Here is a 22,401-nt window from a genome sequence, read left to right as displayed (position 1 = left end):
AAATGAGTTGCACGATAATCGGGGACGGATGCAGAAAACACGTGTCTTTATTTCGTAATAAAAAAAACCCAATAAAACGGTTTCAAAGTTGGCTTGGCGATGTCCCTGGCAGCAAAAAAATCACTCCCGTCTAGCCAGAGGTTGCGCGACCGTAACAATGCAGCAGCACTGCACAGTCACGGAGCACGAGACAAAAGGACCCCGTGGAGGGCCCTGCGAACTCCACGTCCGTGGAACGAAATCGCCACAAACACGCGAAAGACCAACACACGGGGAGGGATGGCTGACCCACCCCCAGTTTCCTGAAAATGCCATTGAAAATATTTTTCTTCAAAATGCGTCAAACGTCAGGGGGTGAGGGAATCCGTTTCCTTACCGAGGATTGAAAAGGAGTTTTAAATACTTTGTGGCGGGCAACCGCACATTCAACGCACACCACACTTTAAACGTGAACCAACGGCAACGCGAAAAATATATTACGGCTCACGGCGTTTCTAGAAAGTTATAAGACACGGCGTTACCAGGTCAAAAACACTCCGCCCTCTAGGACCCGATCAGCGAGGCTCAGATGCCTGCGGCGACGGATGAACTCGGTTTGCGGGCACAAGTCCGTGTGACGTTAAGTCAGGGGGGTCATGTGAAATGAAATTACGGGCTGCATTCAGCCCGGAGGCCGTCGGTTTGCAACCCCCCTGGCTTATGCGAAACAGCGGAAGGACACCACTCTGAAATATTTCTGACCGCACGCCGAATTCGTGAAACCCCACACAACTCAAAAAAATGTTTTTTTTTACTTTTAAGTGTTTGTATGAACGGAGGAATACTCAGCCAGGCAGTCTAGGAGTTCCAAACATCTCTCTGGCTGACAAGTCGAGCACATCCAATTAGTCCCACAGCTTCAGCTGGGATCGTTGAGAGCTCCGACCAAGGCACGTGTATGTCGATGACAGCTGCAGAGCAACGATCAAACTGCAGGAGTCGGGACACGTACCAACACCACACTAAGGTGTCTACAGAAGCACGTTTGTAATGAATGTATTATTACCTGCTACGTCACATGGATCGGAGGGCAATAAATGATGGCGATGATATGTAAGATGATATTGATAATCATGCATCACTCAATATACTCGTGTCGTGATGGAGAATATAATGAATGGTATCGGTAAACAACACTGGTCAACAACACTGGTCAACAAAAAAAAACTTTTTTCTGGCCTGGGATTTTGCAACTGTTTTAGACTAATTTCAGGGTGCTGATTCCAAATCTGATCTCAGATTTGCTCTATCACATCTCATTTTTATGCTATCGGCATACCCCATTTTCATTGATTTTACCCGAAATTAACTCTGTCACCTATGATTGCAAGTTGTTGCGAGTCAGTGACTGCTTTAGTGTTAAAATATGGTGCTGTATTTTTAGGATGGTGTGTTTATAATATAATTTTATGTAGATATCCACATTTATTTAATATTTTTCTTCTGCAGTTTTTATTGCAAATGCAATATTTGATATCTCAAAAATTGATGCCAGATTTGGAATCAGCACCCCAAAATTACCTTAAAACCGTTGGAATACCTTATGCCAGAAAACGTGTTGACCAGTGTTATTCACCTGCTACGTCACATGGATCGCAGGCCAAAGACATTTGACAATGCAAATGGAACAAGAGCCGAAAAGTGCACAAATAAGCATGGACAGGTTTGCGGTTTCAATTGTGACGAGAAGCCGAGAGGCACGCTTGGAGGAGAGATTACATTGAGCGGGAATGAAAGTGGGCTTGAGCAGGACACGTCACGGCTAGGTGGTGCGATTGGGCCGGTGGGCGAGACTATGAGTGGAGTGGCAGCCACCACGGAGATCTGGTGGATGCGATGAAATCGCTCGATGGATCATTAGATCGCGGGGACGGCGACGGCGCGGGGATGACTTCACCTAACAGCGGATTAATCACAGCTGCCGATGACGACGATCTTGATAACAATGAAAACCATCGTAGCTCGGGCTGGAGCCGGCTCAGGAAGCGTGCTGACCGCAAACACGGCGACTGGTTGGCAGTTTCCCTGCCAATGTGGCACAGGCCCCGAGTTCGGCGCTGTCCCCTCCATCGCTTTGGCGGCCGACGTGATGGCCGCCCGCGGGCGTGGCGTATTGCGCAAGGTGCCACTCGACGGCGGTGGCGGCGGCAACGCGTTGAGGTAGCAGCGGTCGTAATTTCTATCCCCAGCACAAACACTTGGCACGGGAGTCAGACTTGCGAGGCAGCCGAGGAAAGGCGCCATCGGCATTAGGGTCTTCGCGGGCACGGCGTTCAGTTGTGGCGCCACTCAAAAACATGTGGCCGGTGTCAAAAAAAGTAACGCAAATGTCGTCTCTCACACAGTGAGAGACTACTAGCCTTCAACTGTTGGGGAAAGTGCCATTAGCGTTCACTTTTGAGGGCAGGAACGGCACTCGAGAGGGTGGGTGGGTGGCCAACACCATGCCCGGCTGCCTTTGTCTCGCGAGTGGCGATGTTTACACACCACACAAGGTACTCATTTGAAGCCAAGTCGACCTACGGGAGGCCCAGGACCAGTTCAGATAATCGTCATTGGTGTCAACCGTGAGCACGCTAACCACTACACCACCTCACAACGCGCACACACGCACTCGCACGCACGCACGCACACACGCGCACACACACACAAAGGCGGGAAACCCCCCTACGAGCCAGGCCCAGTGCACTATGTGGCCGATGACGATGACACAGACATCGTGACCAAGACTCGTCCGTCACCGTGCGCGTGTGCGGGGGGCGCGGCGGTGAAACTCTTGTTCTCCGGCTGTTTTCGCGTGGATCCGATCGGTCGAGTAAACCGAGCCCGTTGACCGAGAGAGCGACCGATTACTTGAATAACCGGATCACAGCCCGGCCTGTCGCGTACTGGACATCTGTGTGAAAGAGAGCTTCACACAGCCCCATCGGATTCCCCCCGCAGCATTAAATAAATATTCTGAATCTTCCGAGACACTGGAGGAGCCCTCCTGACACCGCGGACGCGATGGCGGTGAACGCCTCTCAAATCCGCCTCCGGGTCCTCCCTCCGTGCGTAACGGGGGCGGTCGGGCAGCCAGCGGCGGCTGAGCGGTCAGGGCGGGGGAGTGGGGTAGGGGGAGGTAGGGGGGGGTAGGGGGTCGGCTCTCGTGGTCAGGGGTCCAGGTGCAGGGACTTGAGTGCATCGTCCGGGTGCGTGGAAAGCGTGGCCATCGCTCCGTCGTTGAACTCGAAGGAGGTCCCGCCATCGAGCACCAGGCAGGCATCCCAGCACCGCGAGCGAATCGTCATCCTGACGATGGAGACAACAACGACGACGACGATCGGCAAGCCAGCGAGTGTGCACAACAACAATATCCGGTGACACGTGTCGCCACGGTGGCTAGGAGATGTTAACTACCTCGGCTGGTATACAGGAGGGCGTGGGTTCGATTCTACCCCTGACGTCTGTAATATTCGGAGCTTGCGTGTCTCTCTCTCTCTCTCTCTCCGTGATCGCGTGGATTTTCCCCGGGTCCTACGGTTTTTCTCTCCACATTTATAATCAGCATACATTGAGAGTATTTGGCTGCTTGAAATTTCCACGTGATAAGCCACTTCGTTGAGCTATCATTTGTGGCCAGGTCGTTTCTGAACAAGAGCTATAGAGCTCAGTGGGCTTTACCTGGTAAAACAAAAAAAATTGTTTAATAGTTAAATGAAAATAAATGTCATAGTTTAGTACAGCGAACCGACTATCTGGTGATGCCGCTGGTGCGTTGCAGTGGTAAGCATAATGAACAAATAACTCAACACGTTCGTCAATAAAAGCACTCTGTGTGTGTGTGTGGACTTGAAAAGAAAAACATATACAGTAGAACCCCTCTTAACGACCACCCTGTTAACGACTAATCGCTTAATGATGGGCCTCCATAGAGCCCAATGTGTAGTGAATAGTGTAGTGTGACGTGTCGTGTATAGTGTAGTGTAGAGTAGTGTATAAGTGTAGTGTATAGTAGTGCAGTGTAGAGTAGTGTATAGTCATGTAGTGCCTCCATAGAGCCAAATGTGTTCGATTACTGACCATTCCCCTGTTAACGACGGGCTGTTGTAGGTACAGTAAATATTAATTAATGCATTTATTAACCATGCTTCTCTTAATATTATGTCTTTATAATGTTGTTAGTATCTTTATGTATTAATATCAATTGTTTAAATATTATAAAGTACGTTTATTGGGTGAAAAAGGTAACTTTCGATGCTATCGGAATGAATTACGTCTTTGACGTGTATTTATTATCCTCGCTTAACTACCAAATCACTTAAGGATCAGCTTCGTGGAACCAATTACCGTCGTTAAGAGGGCTTCTACTCCATTGGAACCTCCTTTGCCAGTAGCAAAATATGATCATTGTTTTTTTTACCCTTTAATCTGGCAACAAAACTGGAGTCATGTTTGCATTGACCACAATACCTGCGGTCGGAATGCAAACAAAAAACACAACTCTGATAATGTATGCACTGTCCTTGAAATTGATTGGTCCACACCCGAGACAGCTTTTCTTAGAGCCTAGTCTCACATGGTGTTGGACCAGATGATGCCCTTCGTCACTGGGGTGAGCTACCAGGACCCTTCACCAAATGAACCCTCAGCGCAGCCGGGGTGATGTGCCACAGGTTCATGACTGCGATAGGTGTCCAAACACCTATTGCTGCGTGGGTGGCGTGGGTAGCGTGGGTGGCGTGAGTAACGTGGGTGGCGTGGGTGACGTGCCGGGTGGCGCACCTGGTGGCGTGGCCGTGCGGGCGTGAGTTGGAGAAAACGCGGTTGACGATCGGTTCCCGGATGCTGAAGAACATCTGTGGCTCCTCGGGGTCAAACACCAGTGAGGAGCAATACCGCTCCATCACTAGCGTGGAAAGACAGAGATCCGCTGTTTCGCAAGTGCTGTTAAAGCGAGTAGCACCTATGAAGGGCCGGCACGGAACGCGAGTGGGTGGGTGGCCAGCACCTTGCCCGGCCACCTTCGTCTCCCAAATGGGCGATGTTTATGCATCGCACCAGGTACTTAATTGAGGCTGAGTCGACCTAGGCGAGGCCCAGGACCGGTTTAGATATTCGTCAACGATGTTGGCCGTGAGCGGGAATTGAATTCAGGTTGCCGGGTTCATAGCGCAGTGCGCTAACCATTGCACTACTGCTCCCCATCTAGCGCATGCACACACACACACAATCTAAGATTCTGCACACAGCCACCGACAACTACATTGAGCGATAGCCGTAGTTTGAGTCTTACCCCCCGCCCCCTGGCACGCGTGGGTTAACTCCGGGCACTCCGGCTTCCTCCCACGTGTACAAACTCTCATTGATGGCGTTGACCAAACATCCAAATATAGGATCAAGAGAACTTGGGCGATTGCTGGCAGCGGTTCCGATTGCCCTCTTCCCCGTGGTTTCCCGTGCAAAAACCTGGGCCCGTTACAAATTCTACGGCGTTTTGCGATGCAATTTTCGCGAATAACACTGTATAACATAAAACTATTATCATCACGGTGCACCGGAACGCAACACGCTGATAACACGGGGAGAGAGACATGCAAACACGAAATATAAAGGCGTCTGGGTCGGGATCGAACCCACAACCTCCTGCATACCGGGCGAGGGAGTTAACATCTCGCCACCGTGGTGCCCCAACCAAGACCCGTCAAAGGTTCCGCGTTCACTCATCCTGACGTCCTTGTGGACACGAGAAAAGGTGCGTTGCGTACAGGAGGGGTGCGCACGCGTACGGCACTGACACATAGTACGGGCACGTGGGACTGACCTGTCCTGCAGAAATCCGCGTCGTTGGGCATGGACTGTCCACTGATATCGGTAGCTGCAACGATACACAGGTTCACAGACGAGGTCAAGAATGCACGCTCCTACGCACACGTGCTATGTGGAACAGACAGCGCGCCGATCCCGGTAGATCATCCCTCCTTCGCCGTTCCACGATGGCAAACGTGGCCCGTGTGCGTGCAGCGTGTATCGCGACAGAGATGTGCATTTAGTATTACAAAAACACGGTTATATCTGTGTGGAAGGTGTTCTATTTGTATGGAATAACTAAGCAGACAAATCTCCTCCTTCACGTATCCATCCCTCCATATAAAACAAATGTATAAAAGTAAAAAAAAAAATATCCCATCAGCCGTAGGGCCTTCTGGGAGTGCATCAGCTCAGCAGCATTGGTTCAACACAAGCAAACTGGACCAGGTTCCACGTCCAGCATCTCATCAGCAGTCAGGCTTGGTTGTGTAAAAAAATGGCCTTACCTATTTTTAGAACATCCTGCACCGTTTGACTGGCAATCTTATTGATGTTGTACGACCTGTGGATGACACGCAGAGCCAATGGTTATGCAGGATTATCCAATTATAGACACCCCACCGATTTCCCATGGCCCTCTTACTTCCCTTCTCTGGGTGGGGTACGGCAGCAGCCTGCAAGCGGCCCCCCTACTCTGGTTCAGTGCGGAACCACGACGAATGCCATCATATCAGCGTGGCGACCTGAACATCGATCAACGATCTCTCACCGCCTCCAGCGCATCAACAACCCGACCTTCCTTCTCAACGCTTCGTTGAACGCGGGAGTGACCGTGCTGGGCAATGCATCTTGAGATTAGTGGGATGTCTGTGGGGAGAGGCTTTGAAATCTTATATTTATACAGCGCCTTTATCTAAGGCGCTTTACAAGGGTTATGAGTGATACAATGAGGGTAGCTAAAGGTGATACAGTGAATAGGGATGGGGTGCGGGGAGGGAGATTAGTGCATACGAGAATTACGGGGGCAATCTAGAAATGGAGGGATTGATAGGCCAGGGAGAAGAGGTGGAGGCCTTGAGGTCGGAGTGGAAACTAGAAGGGAGGGTGCTTCCTTCATGCGGAGGGGAAGTTTATTTGTTCAACCCCCTCCTGCTACATGGAGGTATATTTGACCATACTTCCCCATCTGGGAGACAAATCACTCGCCACTGATATTAGTCATTGCCGCGAGCGGAACTCGGGTCGCCGGGTTTATAGCGCAACGCGCTAACCACCGCACCACTGCCCCCCCCATTAAACAGTACGGGTAGTGTCCCACACACACAGGCAAGACAAATAAAAAGATCCCCTGCGTAGCCCACGCAGGCTGTTAAGGCAAGTGCTTAACACGTAGGCTTTCGCGACCAATATTGTTCATAATCAACGATTTTTGGGTTTAGATCGCGTTATTTATAAATGTGTCGTAACCCTCCACCACCCGACACGGCCAATCAGTAAAAAAAGTGTCACGTTGACAAAAGACAAATAGTTCACTGCTTTAGCCCACCGGTGTGTTGAAGCGTGAAACCACAACATTTACAATTTGAGTACGACGTTTCGCTGGTAATTGCATCCAGCATCATCGGGAAATTCGCCAGAATGGTGAGGCTCTGCTGTGTCTCCCGTTCTTATATAGAGCAGCAGCAGGGTGACGTCATCATTAACTCATTAACTCATCCAAATTAACAAATTTTCTAGACTTTACAATAAACAAATCCCTATTAAAAACGAACAATTTAAAAACAAAACCGTAATGAACTTGACTAACACTAATTTAACCACTGACATGATTTCTGTCCTTTCTAAAGGCCTTAACTTTGCCGTTACCCCACGCACAATTCCAGTGGATGAGATAATTGCTGAGGTAGAATCAGCAGTAAGACTTCTTCCACATAATGAGGCAGAGATGACTAGACACGAGGTTGCCAAAATAATTGAGAATAGTAAAATACCGAAAGTAAATATTAGCTCGAACGAGGCAAAAGCCTTAAGAGAGCTTCGTCTAAATAAAGATATTCAAATCCTAGCAGCGGATAAGGGCCGCACTACTGTAGTGATGTCACGAGCCGATTATGATAATAAAATTAAAGATTTATTAGAGGAAAGTACCTACATTAAAATTAAACGAGATCCAACTAATACTCTGGAACGTAAGACTACTGCAATCATTGCAAATTCATTAATCCCAAAAAATGAGCAATTCCTAATTAAGCCAAGGGCTTCAAAACCACCTAGACTGTATGGGCTACCAAAGATCCATAAAATCGGCATCCCTTTACGACCCATAGTCAGTACAATTGGCTCTGCCACATATAAATTAGCAAAATATGTAACTAAACAAATACAGCCCTACATCGGTAGGACATCATCATTCATAAGAAATTCAGAACATCTTGTGAATATGATCAAAGATATTAAGCTTAACCCTAATGATATTTTGGTGAGTTTTGATGTGATTTCGCTATTCACTAAGGTTCCAGTGAGCGAGTCGCTTAAATTACTTGATACACTGGTAAAGAATACAGATTTACCAAAAGATATTCCGAAACTCGCTGACCATTGTTTAAATAACACTTACTTCTTATGGAGAGGTGAATTCTTTAAACAAAGGGAGGGAGCAGCAATGGGCTCTCCTTTATCTCCTGCTATAGCAAATTTGTACATGGAAAACTTTGAAACCAGAGCACTTGCCTCGAGCACATTAAAACCATCCTTTTGGTTTAGATATGTGGATGACACTTTGGTTGTCTGGCCACATGGTAAAGATACACTTAACGATTTTCTAAATCATCTCAATGCACAAAACCCGGCCATTCAGTTCACCATGGAAATGGAGGTGAATAACACACTCCCGTTCCTGGATATTTTACTTGGGCATGGCCTAAATGGTAAAATAACACACAGCGTTTACAGAAAGCAAACGCACACTGATGCCTATCTGAATGCGAAATCGCATCATCACCCAGCTCAGAAATCCTCTCTAATCAAGACGCTCATACATCGGGCTAAAACAGTGTCAGATGATGAAAGTCTAGTGAGAGAGATTAAACATGTTAAAGAAGCACTAAGACAGAATGGCTACAATAATGCTCAAATTAACAGAGCACTAAATGCCAAATCACGATCGCAAAGCAACACTGCTGAAAGCGATCAGATTATTAAAACAATAAAAATACCATTTATCTCAGGAGTAACTGACAAATTAGCCCGTGTTTTGCAAAAGCAAAACATTACAGTAAGATTTGGTACAGTACACAAAATTCAACAATTAGTAACGTGCACTAAAGACGAATTACCTAAATTATCAACAGAAGGTGTATATCGGATTAATTGTGTATGTGGCAGATGCTATATTGGACAGACAGGGCGTAACGTTAGTGTAAGACTAAAAGAACACCAGAGAAATATTAAACTATCGCAAACACAACTGTCGGCAGTGGCAGAACATGCTTGTCAACAGGGACACTCAATTGATTTTGACAACGTTGAAGTGTTGTGTAAAACTAGTTACTACTGGCAAAGACTAATTAGAGAATCCATTGAGATTGAGAGAAACAGAAATAACTTTAATCGCTCAGACAGCTACAGGCTTAGTGCGGCCTGGAAGCGTATTATTAAATAAGATGCATTACAATTCCTTATAAGGGAAACAAGCACTAACTGATTATTAATGTAGCATAATCACAATAGAACACATTCCAAATGATTACTAATCTACAACTCGCATCGTAACAATAGCCTTATTACTAATCAAGTATATAATTACAATAACCCCCCCTCAAATCTTTGCACCTGATGAGTTAATGAGTTAATGATGACGTCACCCTGAACAATATTGGTCGCGAAAGCCTACGTGTTAAACTGACTAACCTCTATGGGGAGGATACTTTTCTTAAAACCAGAAAATTGGAGAAGCTCCGCATTAAGCGGATGAAATTGATATCTTCATTGGCGTTCCTCAAAAGGTGCAGAGATTCGAAGGTAATACCAAACGCAGTTAAAATAACACATCACATAAAGTCTTCTAAAGCTAACAAAATACTACACAAAGCTAGCGAATTATTATTAATAGAGAGAATACAACACAACAGGAGTGAATTATCCAGCATTTCTGAATCGCTAAAGCATTTACATTTAAATATAAGCAATAGTGTGTCCATGCATGATTGGAATATAATCGATACTATAACACAACAATCGGCTGATAATGTGTTTAATCTAACAAATGCTAACCAAATTAACAAATTTTCTAGACTTTACAATAAACAAATCCCTATTAAAAACGAACAATTTAAAAACAAAACCGTAATGAACTTGACTAACACTAATTTAACCACTGACATGATTTCTGTCCTTTCTAAAGGCCTTAACTTTGCCGTTACCCCACGCACAATTCCAGTGGATGAGATAATTGCTGAGGTAGAATCAGCAGTAAGACTTCTTCCACATAATGAGGCAGAGATGACTAGACACGAGGTTGCCAAAATAATTGAGAATAGTAAAATACCGAAAGTAAATATTAGCTCGAACGAGGCAAAAGCCTTAAGAGAGCTTCGTCTAAATAAAGATATTCAAATCCTAGCAGCGGATAAGGGCCGCACTACTGTAGTGATGTCACGAGCCGATTATGATAATAAAATTAAAGATTTATTAGAGGAAAGTACCTACATTAAAATTAAACGAGATCCAACTAATACTCTGGAACGTAAGACTACTGCAATCATTGCAAATTCATTAATCCCAAAAAATGAGCAATTCCTAATTAAGCCAAGGGCTTCAAAACCACCTAGACTGTATGGGCTACCAAAGATCCATAAAATCGGCATCCCTTTACGACCCATAGTCAGTACAATTGGCTCTGCCACATATAAATTAGCAAAATATGTAACTAAACAAATACAGCCCTACATCGGTAGGACATCATCATTCATAAGAAATTCAGAACATCTTGTGAATATGATCAAAGATATTAAGCTTAACCCTAATGATATTTTGGTGAGTTTTGATGTGATTTCGCTATTCACTAAGGTTCCAGTGAGCGAGTCGCTTAAATTACTTGATACACTGGTAAAGAATACAGATTTACCAAAAGATATTCCGAAACTCGCTGACCATTGTTTAAATAACACTTACTTCTTATGGAGAGGTGAATTCTTTAAACAAAGGGAGGGAGCAGCAATGGGCTCTCCTTTATCTCCTGCTATAGCAAATTTGTACATGGAAAACTTTGAAACCAGAGCACTTGCCTCGAGCACATTAAAACCATCCTTTTGGTTTAGATATGTGGATGACACTTTGGTTGTCTGGCCACATGGTAAAGATACACTTAACGATTTTCTAAATCATCTCAATGCACAAAACCCGGCCATTCAGTTCACCATGGAAATGGAGGTGAATAACACACTCCCGTTCCTAGATATTTTACTTGGGCATGGCCTAAATGGTAAAATAACACACAGCGTTTACAGAAAGCAAACGCACACTGATGCCTATCTGAATGCGAAATCGCATCATCACCCAGCTCAGAAATCCTCTCTAATCAAGACGCTCATACATCGGGCTAAAACAGTGTCAGATGATGAAAGTCTAGTGAGAGAGATTAAACATGTTAAAGAAGCACTAAGACAGAATGGCTACAATAATGCTCAAATTAACAGAGCACTAAATGCCAAATCACGATCGCAAAGCAACACTGCTGAAAGCGATCAGATTATTAAAACAATAAAAATACCATTTATCTCAGGAGTAACTGACAAATTAGCCCGTGTTTTGCAAAAGCAAAACATTACAGTAAGATTTGGTACAGTACACAAAATTCAACAATTAGTAACGTGCACTAAAGACGAATTACCTAAATTATCAACAGAAGGTGTATATCGGATTAATTGTGTATGTGGCAGATGCTATATTGGACAGACAGGGCGTAACGTTAGTGTAAGACTAAAAGAACACCAGAGAAATATTAAACTATCGCAAACACAACTGTCGGCAGTGGCAGAACATGCTTGTCAACAGGGACACTCAATTGATTTTGACAACGTTGAAGTGTTGTGTAAAACTAGTTACTACTGGCAAAGACTAATTAGAGAATCCATTGAGATTGAGAGAAACAGAAATAACTTTAATCGCTCAGACAGCTACAGGCTTAGTGCGGCCTGGAAGCGTATTATTAAATAAGATGCATTACAATTCCTTATAAGGGAAACAAGCACTAACTGATTATTAATGTAGCATAATCACAATAGAACACATTCCAAATGATTACTAATCTACAACTCGCATCGTAACAATAGCCTTATTACTAATCAAGTATATAATTACAATAACCCCCCCTCAAATCTTTGCACCTGATGAGTTAATGAGTTAATGATGACGTCACCCTGCTGCTGCTCTATATAAGAACGGGAGACACAGCAGAGCCTCACCATTCTGGCGAATTTCCCGATGATGCTGGATGCAATTACCAGCGAAACGTCGTACTCAAATTGTAAATGTTGTGGTTTCACGCTTCAACACACCGGTGGGCTAAAGCAGTGAACTATTTGTCTTTTGTCAACGTGACACTTTTTTTACTGATTGGCCGTGTCGGGTGGTGGAGGGTTACGACACATTTATAAATAACGCGATCTAAACCCAAAAATCGTTGATTATGAAGGCAAGTGCTGTTAAGCAAGCAACTGTGAAGGCCGGGGCGGTGCACGAAGGGGGTGGGGTACGGCCAGCACCACGTCCGGCACTGATGTTTTTTTACACACCGTGCACCAGGTACTCAATTCAACGCGAAGTCGACCTCGGAGAGACCCAGCACCGGTTGAGGTATTTCCCACCAATGCTGATCGTAAGACGGAATCGAACTCAGGTCTCCGGGCTCGTAGAGCAGTACGCTAGCCACTACGCCATCGCTCCCCACACTCGCGCAAACTGGCGCAGACACGCGCAGACACGCTCAGAGACGCGCAGAGACGCTCAGAGACGCGCAGAGACGCGAGCATGGCATGGGCCGCAATGCGTTGATACCACTGCAGGCCACGCTGGCGCGTAACGTGTGGGGTCTGCGGAGGCAGCAGCAATGGCCTACCAGGCGCTGGAGCCGCTGCCCGTGCACACGCTGACCCCGGAGCTCTTCTGCTTCTCCCAGGGGCCCCCGTCCACGCTCAGCTCGTAGTAGGAGGCCCTGGGTGCACACGTGAACGGGAGATGTGAACGTCTAAAAAAAGGTCACCACCGACGTTTGCCGCTCCCCGCACGCACACAGGCACACAAAGACTCCCTATGTAGCCCACGCAGGCTGTCGGGGAAGGTGCTGTTAGCGAGCACCTATGAAGGCCGGAACGGCAAACGAGGGGGGTGGGGATGGCCAGCACGGCTCCCGGCCACTTTTGCCTCCCAACCTTCCCAGTGCTGGTGTTTACACACTGCAACAGGTACTCATTTAAGGCTGAGTTCGCTGTAGACAGATGTGGGGTACACCGTGTCTCGGCATAGCAGTCACCTGGAGGAGATGGACTCGCCAATGTAGACTTCGTTCAACGCGCACACAGGAAGTCGCTTGGGCCCGCCCACCAACCCCAGTGTCGTCCCTGTCGACACAACAACACCAACGCCGAGATCGTCACCAGCCATGCTCTATCCACTGCCAGACGGAGCCCTCCTGAAGCATTCGCCAGCTATCACCAGCCGACTCCATCGCTCCATCTCTCCGCGTCGGACGTGCTCTCGGGCGCGTTCCCTCCTTTGGCTGCCGCTCCATCGCTTGTCTCCACCGTCGTCGTCTCTTCTCGCCGTGACGACGCGGCCTGCCCGAGGCCGCTCCCCTTTCTCGACAGTTCACGCGATGTCCATAACGCGCGCGAACTCTTTAATCCATGCGTTCCTCTCCTCCTGCCTCTCGTTGCTAACTCCAAGCATGCATCTCTCCAGGCTCATTTGTGCCCTTTTCATCTTTCGTATGACTCCATTACCCTGGGTGCTGCATACGTCACATCCTCCCACCCTAACCCTCATTGACACACCGAGCAGCGGTGGACTCACCTTGAGACTGCACCCGAGACCAATCAAGGAAAAACAAAGCCAGCTGGGCCAGCACCCACTCCGGAGCACATGCGAATGCAGCACAACGCTTCATGAACATATATTTCACTTGTCGGTATCGCCTGCGCTGCCGTAACCTTAGCTGGTTCCAATTTATTTACGCGACCAATAACAGTGAATCAAATGATAATAATTTGAAACTAATGGGGTTATCCAAGAGTTCCCCTTTAACGCATAAATACATTGGCACGACTGAAGTTTTTCTACGTTAGGCGGTACCGGTTTCTGCTCTGGCCCGTGGACTACAAGGTGGCACCAAGTGGCGCAAGGCGCCCACACACCAGCCCGCCCGCCTGCCCGCCCGCCCGCCTGCCCGCTCGCCCGCCTGCCCGCCCACAAGCCTGTCAGACCGCCCACCTGTCCGCCCACCCGCCTGTCCGACCGCCCACCTGTCCGCCCACCCGCCTGTCCGCCGGTCACCTGCGTGTTTGGCAGCGGCGGCCAGATGCGCCGAGCGGTGCTGCGCCAGGCTCAGCTGCTGCTCGTGGAGGTCCACGGGCACGAGGCCAAGCCCCGAGCCGTCCGTCTCAACGCGGATGCGCTGGCGCCACAGGTACCTGGCCGCGATTGGGTCGCGGGCGCGCCAACACGAGCCTGGGTCAGAGCGCCGCCTCGGGGGATGGTTACGTTGGCGAATACTCCGTCTGGTGGCCAAGAGGGGTCACACTAGTGCCGTCGTCAAAAGACTATTCTGTGATTACCAATGTTTTTGTTTCTTTGTACTTCAGAGAAGAGATAGGCAGATGAGAACCTGAGCAGATGCATTGTGTCACAGGATTAAACCAGGAAGTCGTTGTGATTTCTTGGTTTCGGACCTGAAGTTGCTTGGCGCACACTCCAGCGAAACGCGGCGCGTAACTAATCGCGACCACATTTGATTGTGAGAACCCTTTAGCTCATGGTGAATGAGTGACCTTCATCGATAATGATCGGCATGTTAAACGCGTGCACACATGACAATTTCATTTGTTTGGCTATGTCGGGCGGTGGAGAGTTACACAAATAACTTTCGGCCAGACCCGTCATGTGGCCGAACCCAAAAAAAACTATTACAAACCGTGGCATTGGCTGTGATAAACCTACTTAGACGTTGTGTTGCAATGGGTACGCCCAATGGTTGTGGCCTCAGCGGGCCAATTGCACGCCCGACACTCACCTGAAATCACCTTTCTGTAACTTCCGCAGCGCGAGAGGCATGTTGGTGGTATAGCAGACGGGCAGGCACAGGTGGCCCTGAGACCTACAGCAAACGGCAACAACAGCGGTAGCTTAACAACACCGGCACGCGATCCCCCGGCTCAACACGATTAGCACGGTTGGCTACGTACAGTGAGGGAAAAAAGTATTTGATCCCCTGCTGATTTTGTATGTTTGCCCACTGACAAAGAAATGATCAGTCTATAATTATTAAAATCAATTTATAACATTTTTGACATGCGTTTTTCTGGATTTTGTTGTTGTTATTCTGTCTCTCACTGTTCAAATAAACCTACAATTAAAATTATAAACTGATCATTTCTTTGTCAGTGGGAAAACGTACAAAATCAGCAGGGGATCAAATACCTTTTTCCCTCACTGTATAGTGCGAAAGAAGTTCAACATACTTACAACTGTGAATTCCTACTCAAATGAGCAATGAGGTATGAATGCTCATCTACTGTTTATGAGTGCTGAGCCAGTGGAGGGAATTCCATGTTCCTATGGCAGGGGTGGGTTTTTCCATAGGACAGCCACCACTGACTTCGCCATAAATAGATGTTCACTTTTATTGACCTCGGAGGGAAGACGATGGACCAAGTCAACCCCTGCCAACCAGGATTTGACCTTGTAACCTTCCGATTGCAAAAAAAAAAAATCGAATGTTTAGTTGTATATAGCGATGTCGTCGTTCATGCAAATTGCATCTCGCAGTCGCTGAGTAGGAACCACAGATAAGTTGTAAGGCTGGCCGTGCGGCGAGCCGTCGCCAAAGATTGCTCTGCAGTTCACTACGTTAAGATATTTTCAGTCAATTGGTGAGTGTTTATACTGCACGTGGGAGCAAACCGAAGCACCCGGAGAAAACCGACGAATGTTAGGGGGCGGGCGATCAGGATCGTGCAATACATTATTTTGATGGCAAGGCGGTGCATTGGTAACACTTGTGTGTTACAGTGAGAAGGGACTTGGGTTCGATTCCCAACTCTGGTGCTTTTCTGTAAGGAGTTCATATGTTCTCCCTGTTGTGCATGGGTTTCCCCTGGGTTCTCCGGTTTACTTCCGTAAAGAAAACGTAACTGTTATGGCCAAAACTGTTATTGGCCCAATGCTGAAAATTGACACTGCAAATTACGCATTTGGGATTACACACAGAGGAGCAACATCGCCCCCTACTGCGTAACCTTGGCAGGACCCTCCTGAAACAGTCTTGAGACTCAGTGAGGTTGTCCTGGGTAAACAAGCGTAATCATGAAAACAGTAACAATAATAATTTGCCAGTGACGTCGGCCGTGGTCGGGAATCAAACTAAAGGTTACAGCGGAGTGCGCTAACCACGGCGCCACCACTCCACACCCCCGCCTCACTGCACGGTGGCGTAGCCCTTGAAAACGTTCAAGAACAATCCGATGGGCGCGTACCTCTCTGGATCGGTGTTGACACCAATGACTAGTTTCCTGGGGTCATGGACCTTGCTGGCCGCCAAAAGTAGGGTGCCGTCGCCTGCCACGAAACCAGAGAGCAAACACAACACACGCCTCCGTGAGCACTCCCAGGGGACGCTGCCGCATGGGAATCGTAACTCATTCTGCCAGGCAGAGGTATGAGAATTCTGGGCTGGGCGGTTTTGATATCACTCACCGCCAGAGGTTGCAACCGGGTACCCGATACCGGTACCCTACCCGATACCCGGCTACCCGTACCCGGCTGGGTACGGGTTAGCCGTTTGCGAGCCTGGTGCGGCCGGGTACGGGTACGGGTGGGCCGTGAGTTTGTCACTCATTTCGGGTAGGGTACGGGTACGGGTAGGGAATGGGTACCCGTACCCGGCCGGCCGGGTACGGGTACCCATTTGCGACCCTGGTGCGGCCGGGTACGGGTACGGGTAAGGAATCAAAACCCGTTTGAGACCTCTGCTCACCGCTGCGACATTCACCACGCCAGTGCACCGACACCCGCGCCACCGACCGCTCCACGCTTGGATGTGCGACACGTAAACGATACGCCAATGCTGCATTTAGGCCAACGAATTGAACAAAACTATGCGAACGAGACGCAGCAAAGGAGGAACGATACATACGAGGTGACCAGGGGCGTAGCGTGGTTGGCATGTGCCCTGGTGCAAGAAATGATATGCCCCCCTGTCCCCCCCCATCCATTGCCCCCCCCCCCCCATCCACCACCTATTCGTATCCCAATGCCTGGACCCATCCGGCCCGTGGGCCACGGTGGATTTGCACCGCCCGCACACTCGATAGCTACGCCACTGTCGGCCGCCTTGACTGAGAGAAACGACTGCTCATCGCCGCGTTGGCGTAGGACCACGCACCACGATGCACTTGGGCAAGGGGACTTGGCAACGAGCACGCCGGCGCGCCCCCCCCCCCCGCCCCAACACACGCACCTCCCGCAGAGATGATGGTGTCAGCCCAACTGACGTCGTGCTCGCAGTAGTCGTGCCTCTTCACCACGCGCACCTCCACGCCGCTCTCCCTGCAAGACAACGCGCGTATGATGGCGCAACAAAGATTCCTGAATCCATCTGCGTGGAGCTCTGCGTACTGCCGGGCTCTCTGAGTTTCCGTCCACATGACGCCAAACGCCCGTGAATGCAATCGGCCAAACATCGTCGATGTAGCGGGAACCTCCTGGAAATGAGTGTCGAGACTCAGTGACGGTTTGCCTGGGTGGATTCAAGGACATCACTTAACAGGGGAAACGATGGTGCATTGGTTCCTGCACCGCACGATAAACCCAGCAGCACGAGTTTGGGAGTCCCTGGCGAGCACGGTGAAGTATGGTCAAACATTCCCAATGACTGACATGGCTTGGGGAGGCCTACATCCAGCAGTGGATTGGCAGAGGGGCTGTAAATGATAAATGATTAATGTATGAAGAACATAATGCGTTAATGCAACCCCCGCAGCCACCAGGTGCACCTCGAGTCACCACAATAACTCAAACAAACGAATGAATCACTGAACCGGAATCTCTTCATTGCATCACTCGGGGAGGGGTGGAGAGAGGGAATTGATCCACTCTGCAATGTACAACCTGCCCCGAAGGGGACTTATATAAATACATTTGGCAGGCAAGACAAAGATCCCCCGTATAGCCTTGAACAGACTGTTGGGTCAAGTGCTGTTAGCGAGCACCAATCAAGGCCGGCACCGCACACGAGGTGGGTGGGTGGTCAGCACCACGCCCGGCCGTCTTGGTAACCCGAGTGGGGATGTTTACACAACGCACCAGGTATTCATTTGAGGCTGAACCGATCTAGCGGAGGCCCAGGACCGGTTCAGATAATCGTCCCTTGGCGATGGCTGTGAGCGGGAATCGAACTCGAGTCGTCGGGTTAGTTGTGCAGCGCGCTAACCACTGCACCACCGCTCCCACTTGGTCGGCAACAACACATTAACACACACACCTTGGTGTGTGTTAATGTGTCACACACCCACCTTAGTGTGTGTGTTAATGTGTCACACACCCACCTTAGTGTGTGTGTTAATGTGTCACACACCAACCTTGGTGTGTGTTAATGTGTCACACCCACCCACCTTTATGTGTGTTAATGTGTCACACACACCCATCTTGGTGTGTGTTAATGTGTCACACACACACACCTTGGTGACACATTAACACACCCACCTTGGTGTGTGTGTTAATGTGTCCCACTCCCATCTTGGTGACACATTAACACACACACTCCTTGGTGTGTGTTAATGTGTCACACACCCATCTTGGTGACACATTAACACACACACAACTTGGTGTGTGTGTTAATGTGTCACACACCCACCTTGGTGTGTGTTAATGTGTTACACACCCACCTTAGTGTGTGTGTTAATGTGTCACACACACCAACCTTGGTGTGTGTTAATGTGTCACACACACACACCTTGGTGACACATTAACACACCCACCTTGGTGTGTGTGTTAATGTGTCACACACACACCTTGGTCACTTCTGTCACTACAAGACGGTCTTTGCAGTGACACAATTGACTGACACTGACAAAATTAGAAACCCAGTGTTGTTGCCAATTTAGTGCAGCTCAAGACGCTCGGAGTGGCGCACAGACAATTTGTTGTTTGCAGGCCGTTACAAAAGCGTTCGGCCCTTTATGTGGCCGGGGCGAAGTGAAGTCTTGGGTCGTGTCTGGCCTCCCACGGTCAGTAGGGGACCCCAACCACCACCACCGCCACCGCCGTGCAAGACAGCAGCAGAGGTCGGCACGTACTGCAAGCTGCTGATGAGGTGAAGGACGTGCTTTCGGTGGACGTGGTAGCGCTCCAGAAGGCCGCCGTAGTTGGAGCCCCGCAATGCCAGCTAGCGAGAACAGGCACACGGAGAGAGACTGAACTCAACAACAAACTATAAACTACATCTTTGTTTTACTTGAGCATATTGGCACAAGACTAGAAGAAAGTGGAAACAAATGACATGTACAGAGGACTATCTGCCCAGTGATGGTGATGATTTTTTTTTATTTTACCAGGTAAGGCCCACTGAGCAATGCAGCTCTTTTTCAGAAGCGACCTGGCCACAAATGATAACTCAACGAAGTGGCTTATCACGTGGACATTTATAGCAGTCAAACACTCTCAACGCATGTTTCTAAATATGAAGGAAGAAACCGGAGGACCCGGAGAAAAATCCACACTACCACGGGGAGTTGGACATGCAAACTCCAAAAATACAGCAGGCATCAGGATCGAACCCACGACGACCTCCTGTATACCAGGTGAGGTAGTTAACATCTTGCCACCGTGGCACCGAATTGTCAAAAGTAGCAACAGCAGACCTGTCAACCCATCCGTTTAACCCTTATTCTTGTACAGGGAAAGTTAGTTGTACAGGTCCATACGGCGTACGGCCGTTGATATACGGGCAAAGTCATGTTTGTGTCAATTTGTGTTGTGTTTCTCCCTTGTGATGGGACTTTGTAGGATGAACGTTGAGATTTGTCAGGGCACGAGATGACCAATAAAGTCTGAATTGGTCTGTAATAAGGTAGGCACTGATTAGGGGTTGACTGGTCTGCAACAATCTGAAGAGATTTTTTTGCTCAAACGTTGCGAGTCAGGGTGAGTTAGCGTGGTGAGTGGTTTGTGCATGTGTCTGTAAGGTGAGCACAGGGTGAGGGGTCCTCACCAGTTGCCTAAAGTTCTTCCTCAAGGAGTGGGTGAGGAGTGTGGTGAGGAGCGTGGTGAGGAGCGTGGTGAGTGGTGGTGAGTGTTGTGGTGAATGTTGGTGAGTGTTGCGGTGAGTGGTGGTGAGCGTTGGTGAGTGTTGTGGTGAGTGTTGTGGTGAGTGTTGGTGAGTGTTGTGGTGAGTGTTGGTGAGTGTGGTGGTGAGTGTTGTGGTGAGTGTGGTGGTGAGCGGTGGTGAGTGTTGGTGAGTGGTGATGAGTGTTGTTGAGTGTTGTGGTGAGTGTTGTGGTGAGTGGTAGTGAGTGGTGTGGTGAGTGTTGTGGTGAGTGTTGGTGAGTGTTGGTGAGTGTTGTGGTGAGTGTTGTTGAGTGGTGATGAGCGGTGGTGAGTGTTGGCGAGTGGTGGTGAGGGTGGTGAGTGTTGTGGTGAGGTTGGTGAGTGTTGGTGAGGTTGGTGAGTGTTGGCGAGTGTGCTAAATGCACACGAAGCGTGCAGGACAAGGTGACAGAGCCGAGTCACATGCCCACTGTGAAGATGCGAGCCGCGTGTGTTGAGTATCGCTACAAAGCCGCTCCTCACATGGTGAGGGTGAGCGCCTGTTGCTCACCAGCTGCCTGAGGTCCTCCTCGGACAGGGCGGCGCATTTGTATCGCTGCTGCTCGAACTCGTAGCGGGTCGTCTTCTCGAGCACCAGAGCCCGGGCCACGCGGGGCGGCTCCGTGGAGCCTGCGCCTTTCCTGCTCGGCCCGCCGGGAAAGTGACGCCTCGCCGGGCGGGCGCAGTCCGACCGACCGCCCCCCTCGGGGTCCACGCGGCCCGATGGTTTCGCAGCAGTCGCCGCCGATGTCGTCGTCTCTCCGATAGAAGCAGACAAGCCGGGTGGTGGTGGTGGTGACGATGGTGGTGAAGTGTGGGGACAGGGAGATACACTCAGGGCTCTGCGGCCCAGAGGAGATAAGAGGAAACCCGAACAGAGAAGTCGTCTCATGGCACCGCTGAGTGAGTGCGAGGTAGTGAGATTGTCCCCTCCTCCTGCTCCACCACCTCTCCTCCTGTCACCCTTTTACGACTGTTCCCCACTTCTCTCCTTTCCTATCAGCTCGAGCCCTGCAAGTGCTCACTCACCCCCTCCACCCCCCGTGGTCTCTCCCACCACCAGTAGTTCAACCCCGTTCCTCTCTTCCTCATTCCTGGCTGCCCCAGGTCCTCTCCTCCACCCCTCCTCGGTCCTGTCGTTCGCAAGTCCTTTAGTCGTCTGAACTCTTATCCTTCAGGTCTCAAAGTCCTCACCTACTGCCCACTCTGTTCATCAAGTCTCCCGTTAACCCTCCTCCCATCTTCAACCACACCAACTCCTCTCTCATCATCCTGTCTTCCACAATAGATATTCTCTCTCTCCTCCCCCTCCCATATCCTTTAAACAGTCAAGGACCCTGACTATACTTTAAAAACGATACATATGATAATTGTTTTTTTAACCTTTTTATCTGGCAACAAAACTGACACCTTTTTTTACAAGGAGTCATGTTTGCATAGACCACAATACCTGCAGTCGGAATGCAAACAAAAAAACATAACTCTGATAATGTATGCACTGTCCTTGAAGTTGATTGGTCCACACCCGAGACAGCTTTCTTTAGAGCCTAGTCTCACATGGTGTTGGACCATATGACGCCAAAAGGCACACAACTCAAAGACAATGCACCAGAAAGCTGTCTCGGGTGTGGACCAATCAATTTCAAGGACAGTGCATACATTATCAGAGTTATGTTTTTTGTTTGCATTCCGACTGCAGGTATTGTGGTCAATGCAAACATGACTCCTTCTAAAAAAGGTGTCAGTTTTGTTGCCAGATAAAAGGGTAAAAAAAACAATTATCATATTTTGCTACTGGCAAATGCGGTTCCAATAACGATACATATATTTTTTATTTTACCAGGTCAGGCTGACTGAGCTGAAGTTATTTTTAACAAGCGACCTGGCCACAAATGATTGCTCAACGGAGTGGGCTTATCGTGCGGACATTCATAGCAGCCAAATACTCTTTAAGAGAACACGCCAATATACAGCAGGCGTCAGGATCGAACCCAC

The 22,401-nt window shown here is 48.8% G+C and overlaps 1 protein-coding gene across 1 annotated transcript; it reads right to left on the bottom strand.

The window, feature by feature from the left end:
• Positions 1–24: 24 nt before the first annotated feature.
• Positions 25–21,707, bottom strand: NADK2 (NAD kinase 2, mitochondrial). The gene is made up of 12 exons (XM_078615105.1): positions 20,918–21,707; positions 19,398–19,486; positions 17,561–17,649; positions 16,578–16,659; positions 15,116–15,199; positions 14,380–14,516; positions 13,361–13,448; positions 12,947–13,042; positions 6,336–6,391; positions 5,843–5,896; positions 4,804–4,927; positions 25–3,330 (listed from the first exon to the last, which is right to left on the bottom strand). Exons 1-12 carry the CDS (start codon positions 21,296–21,298, stop codon positions 3,192–3,194), a joined length of 1,419 nt encoding a protein of 472 aa, XP_078471231.1. The 5' UTR covers positions 21,299–21,707; the 3' UTR covers positions 25–3,191.
• Between the last annotated feature and the right edge of the window lie 694 nt (positions 21,708–22,401).

The sequence above is a fragment of the Lampetra planeri genome, chromosome 46 (assembly GCF_965212315.1).
Source record: "Lampetra planeri chromosome 46, kcLamPlan1.2.h2, whole genome shotgun sequence".
NCBI classification, from domain to species: domain Eukaryota; kingdom Metazoa; phylum Chordata; class Hyperoartia; order Petromyzontiformes; family Petromyzontidae; genus Lampetra; species Lampetra planeri.
Note: the sequence above shows the minus strand (reverse complement) of the source record. Positions and strands in the feature narration are given on the sequence as shown.

What these genes read in the sequence shown, in the direction of transcription:
- NADK2 (XM_078615105.1), bottom strand. Translation starts at nt 21,298, where the DNA reads ATGAGACGACTTCTCTGTTCGGGTTTCCTCTTATCTCCTCTGGGCCGC. An exon ending in AGGAGGACCTCAGGCAGCTG is followed by an intron (nt 19,487 to 20,917) that starts GTGAGCAACAGG and finishes TGTTCTCGCTAG; the next exon opens with CTGGCATTGCGGGGCTCCAA. An exon ending in CGCCGCTGCCAAACACGCAG is followed by an intron (nt 13,449 to 14,379) that starts GTGACCGGCGGA and finishes TTGTGTCGACAG; the next exon opens with GGACGACACTGGGGTTGGTG.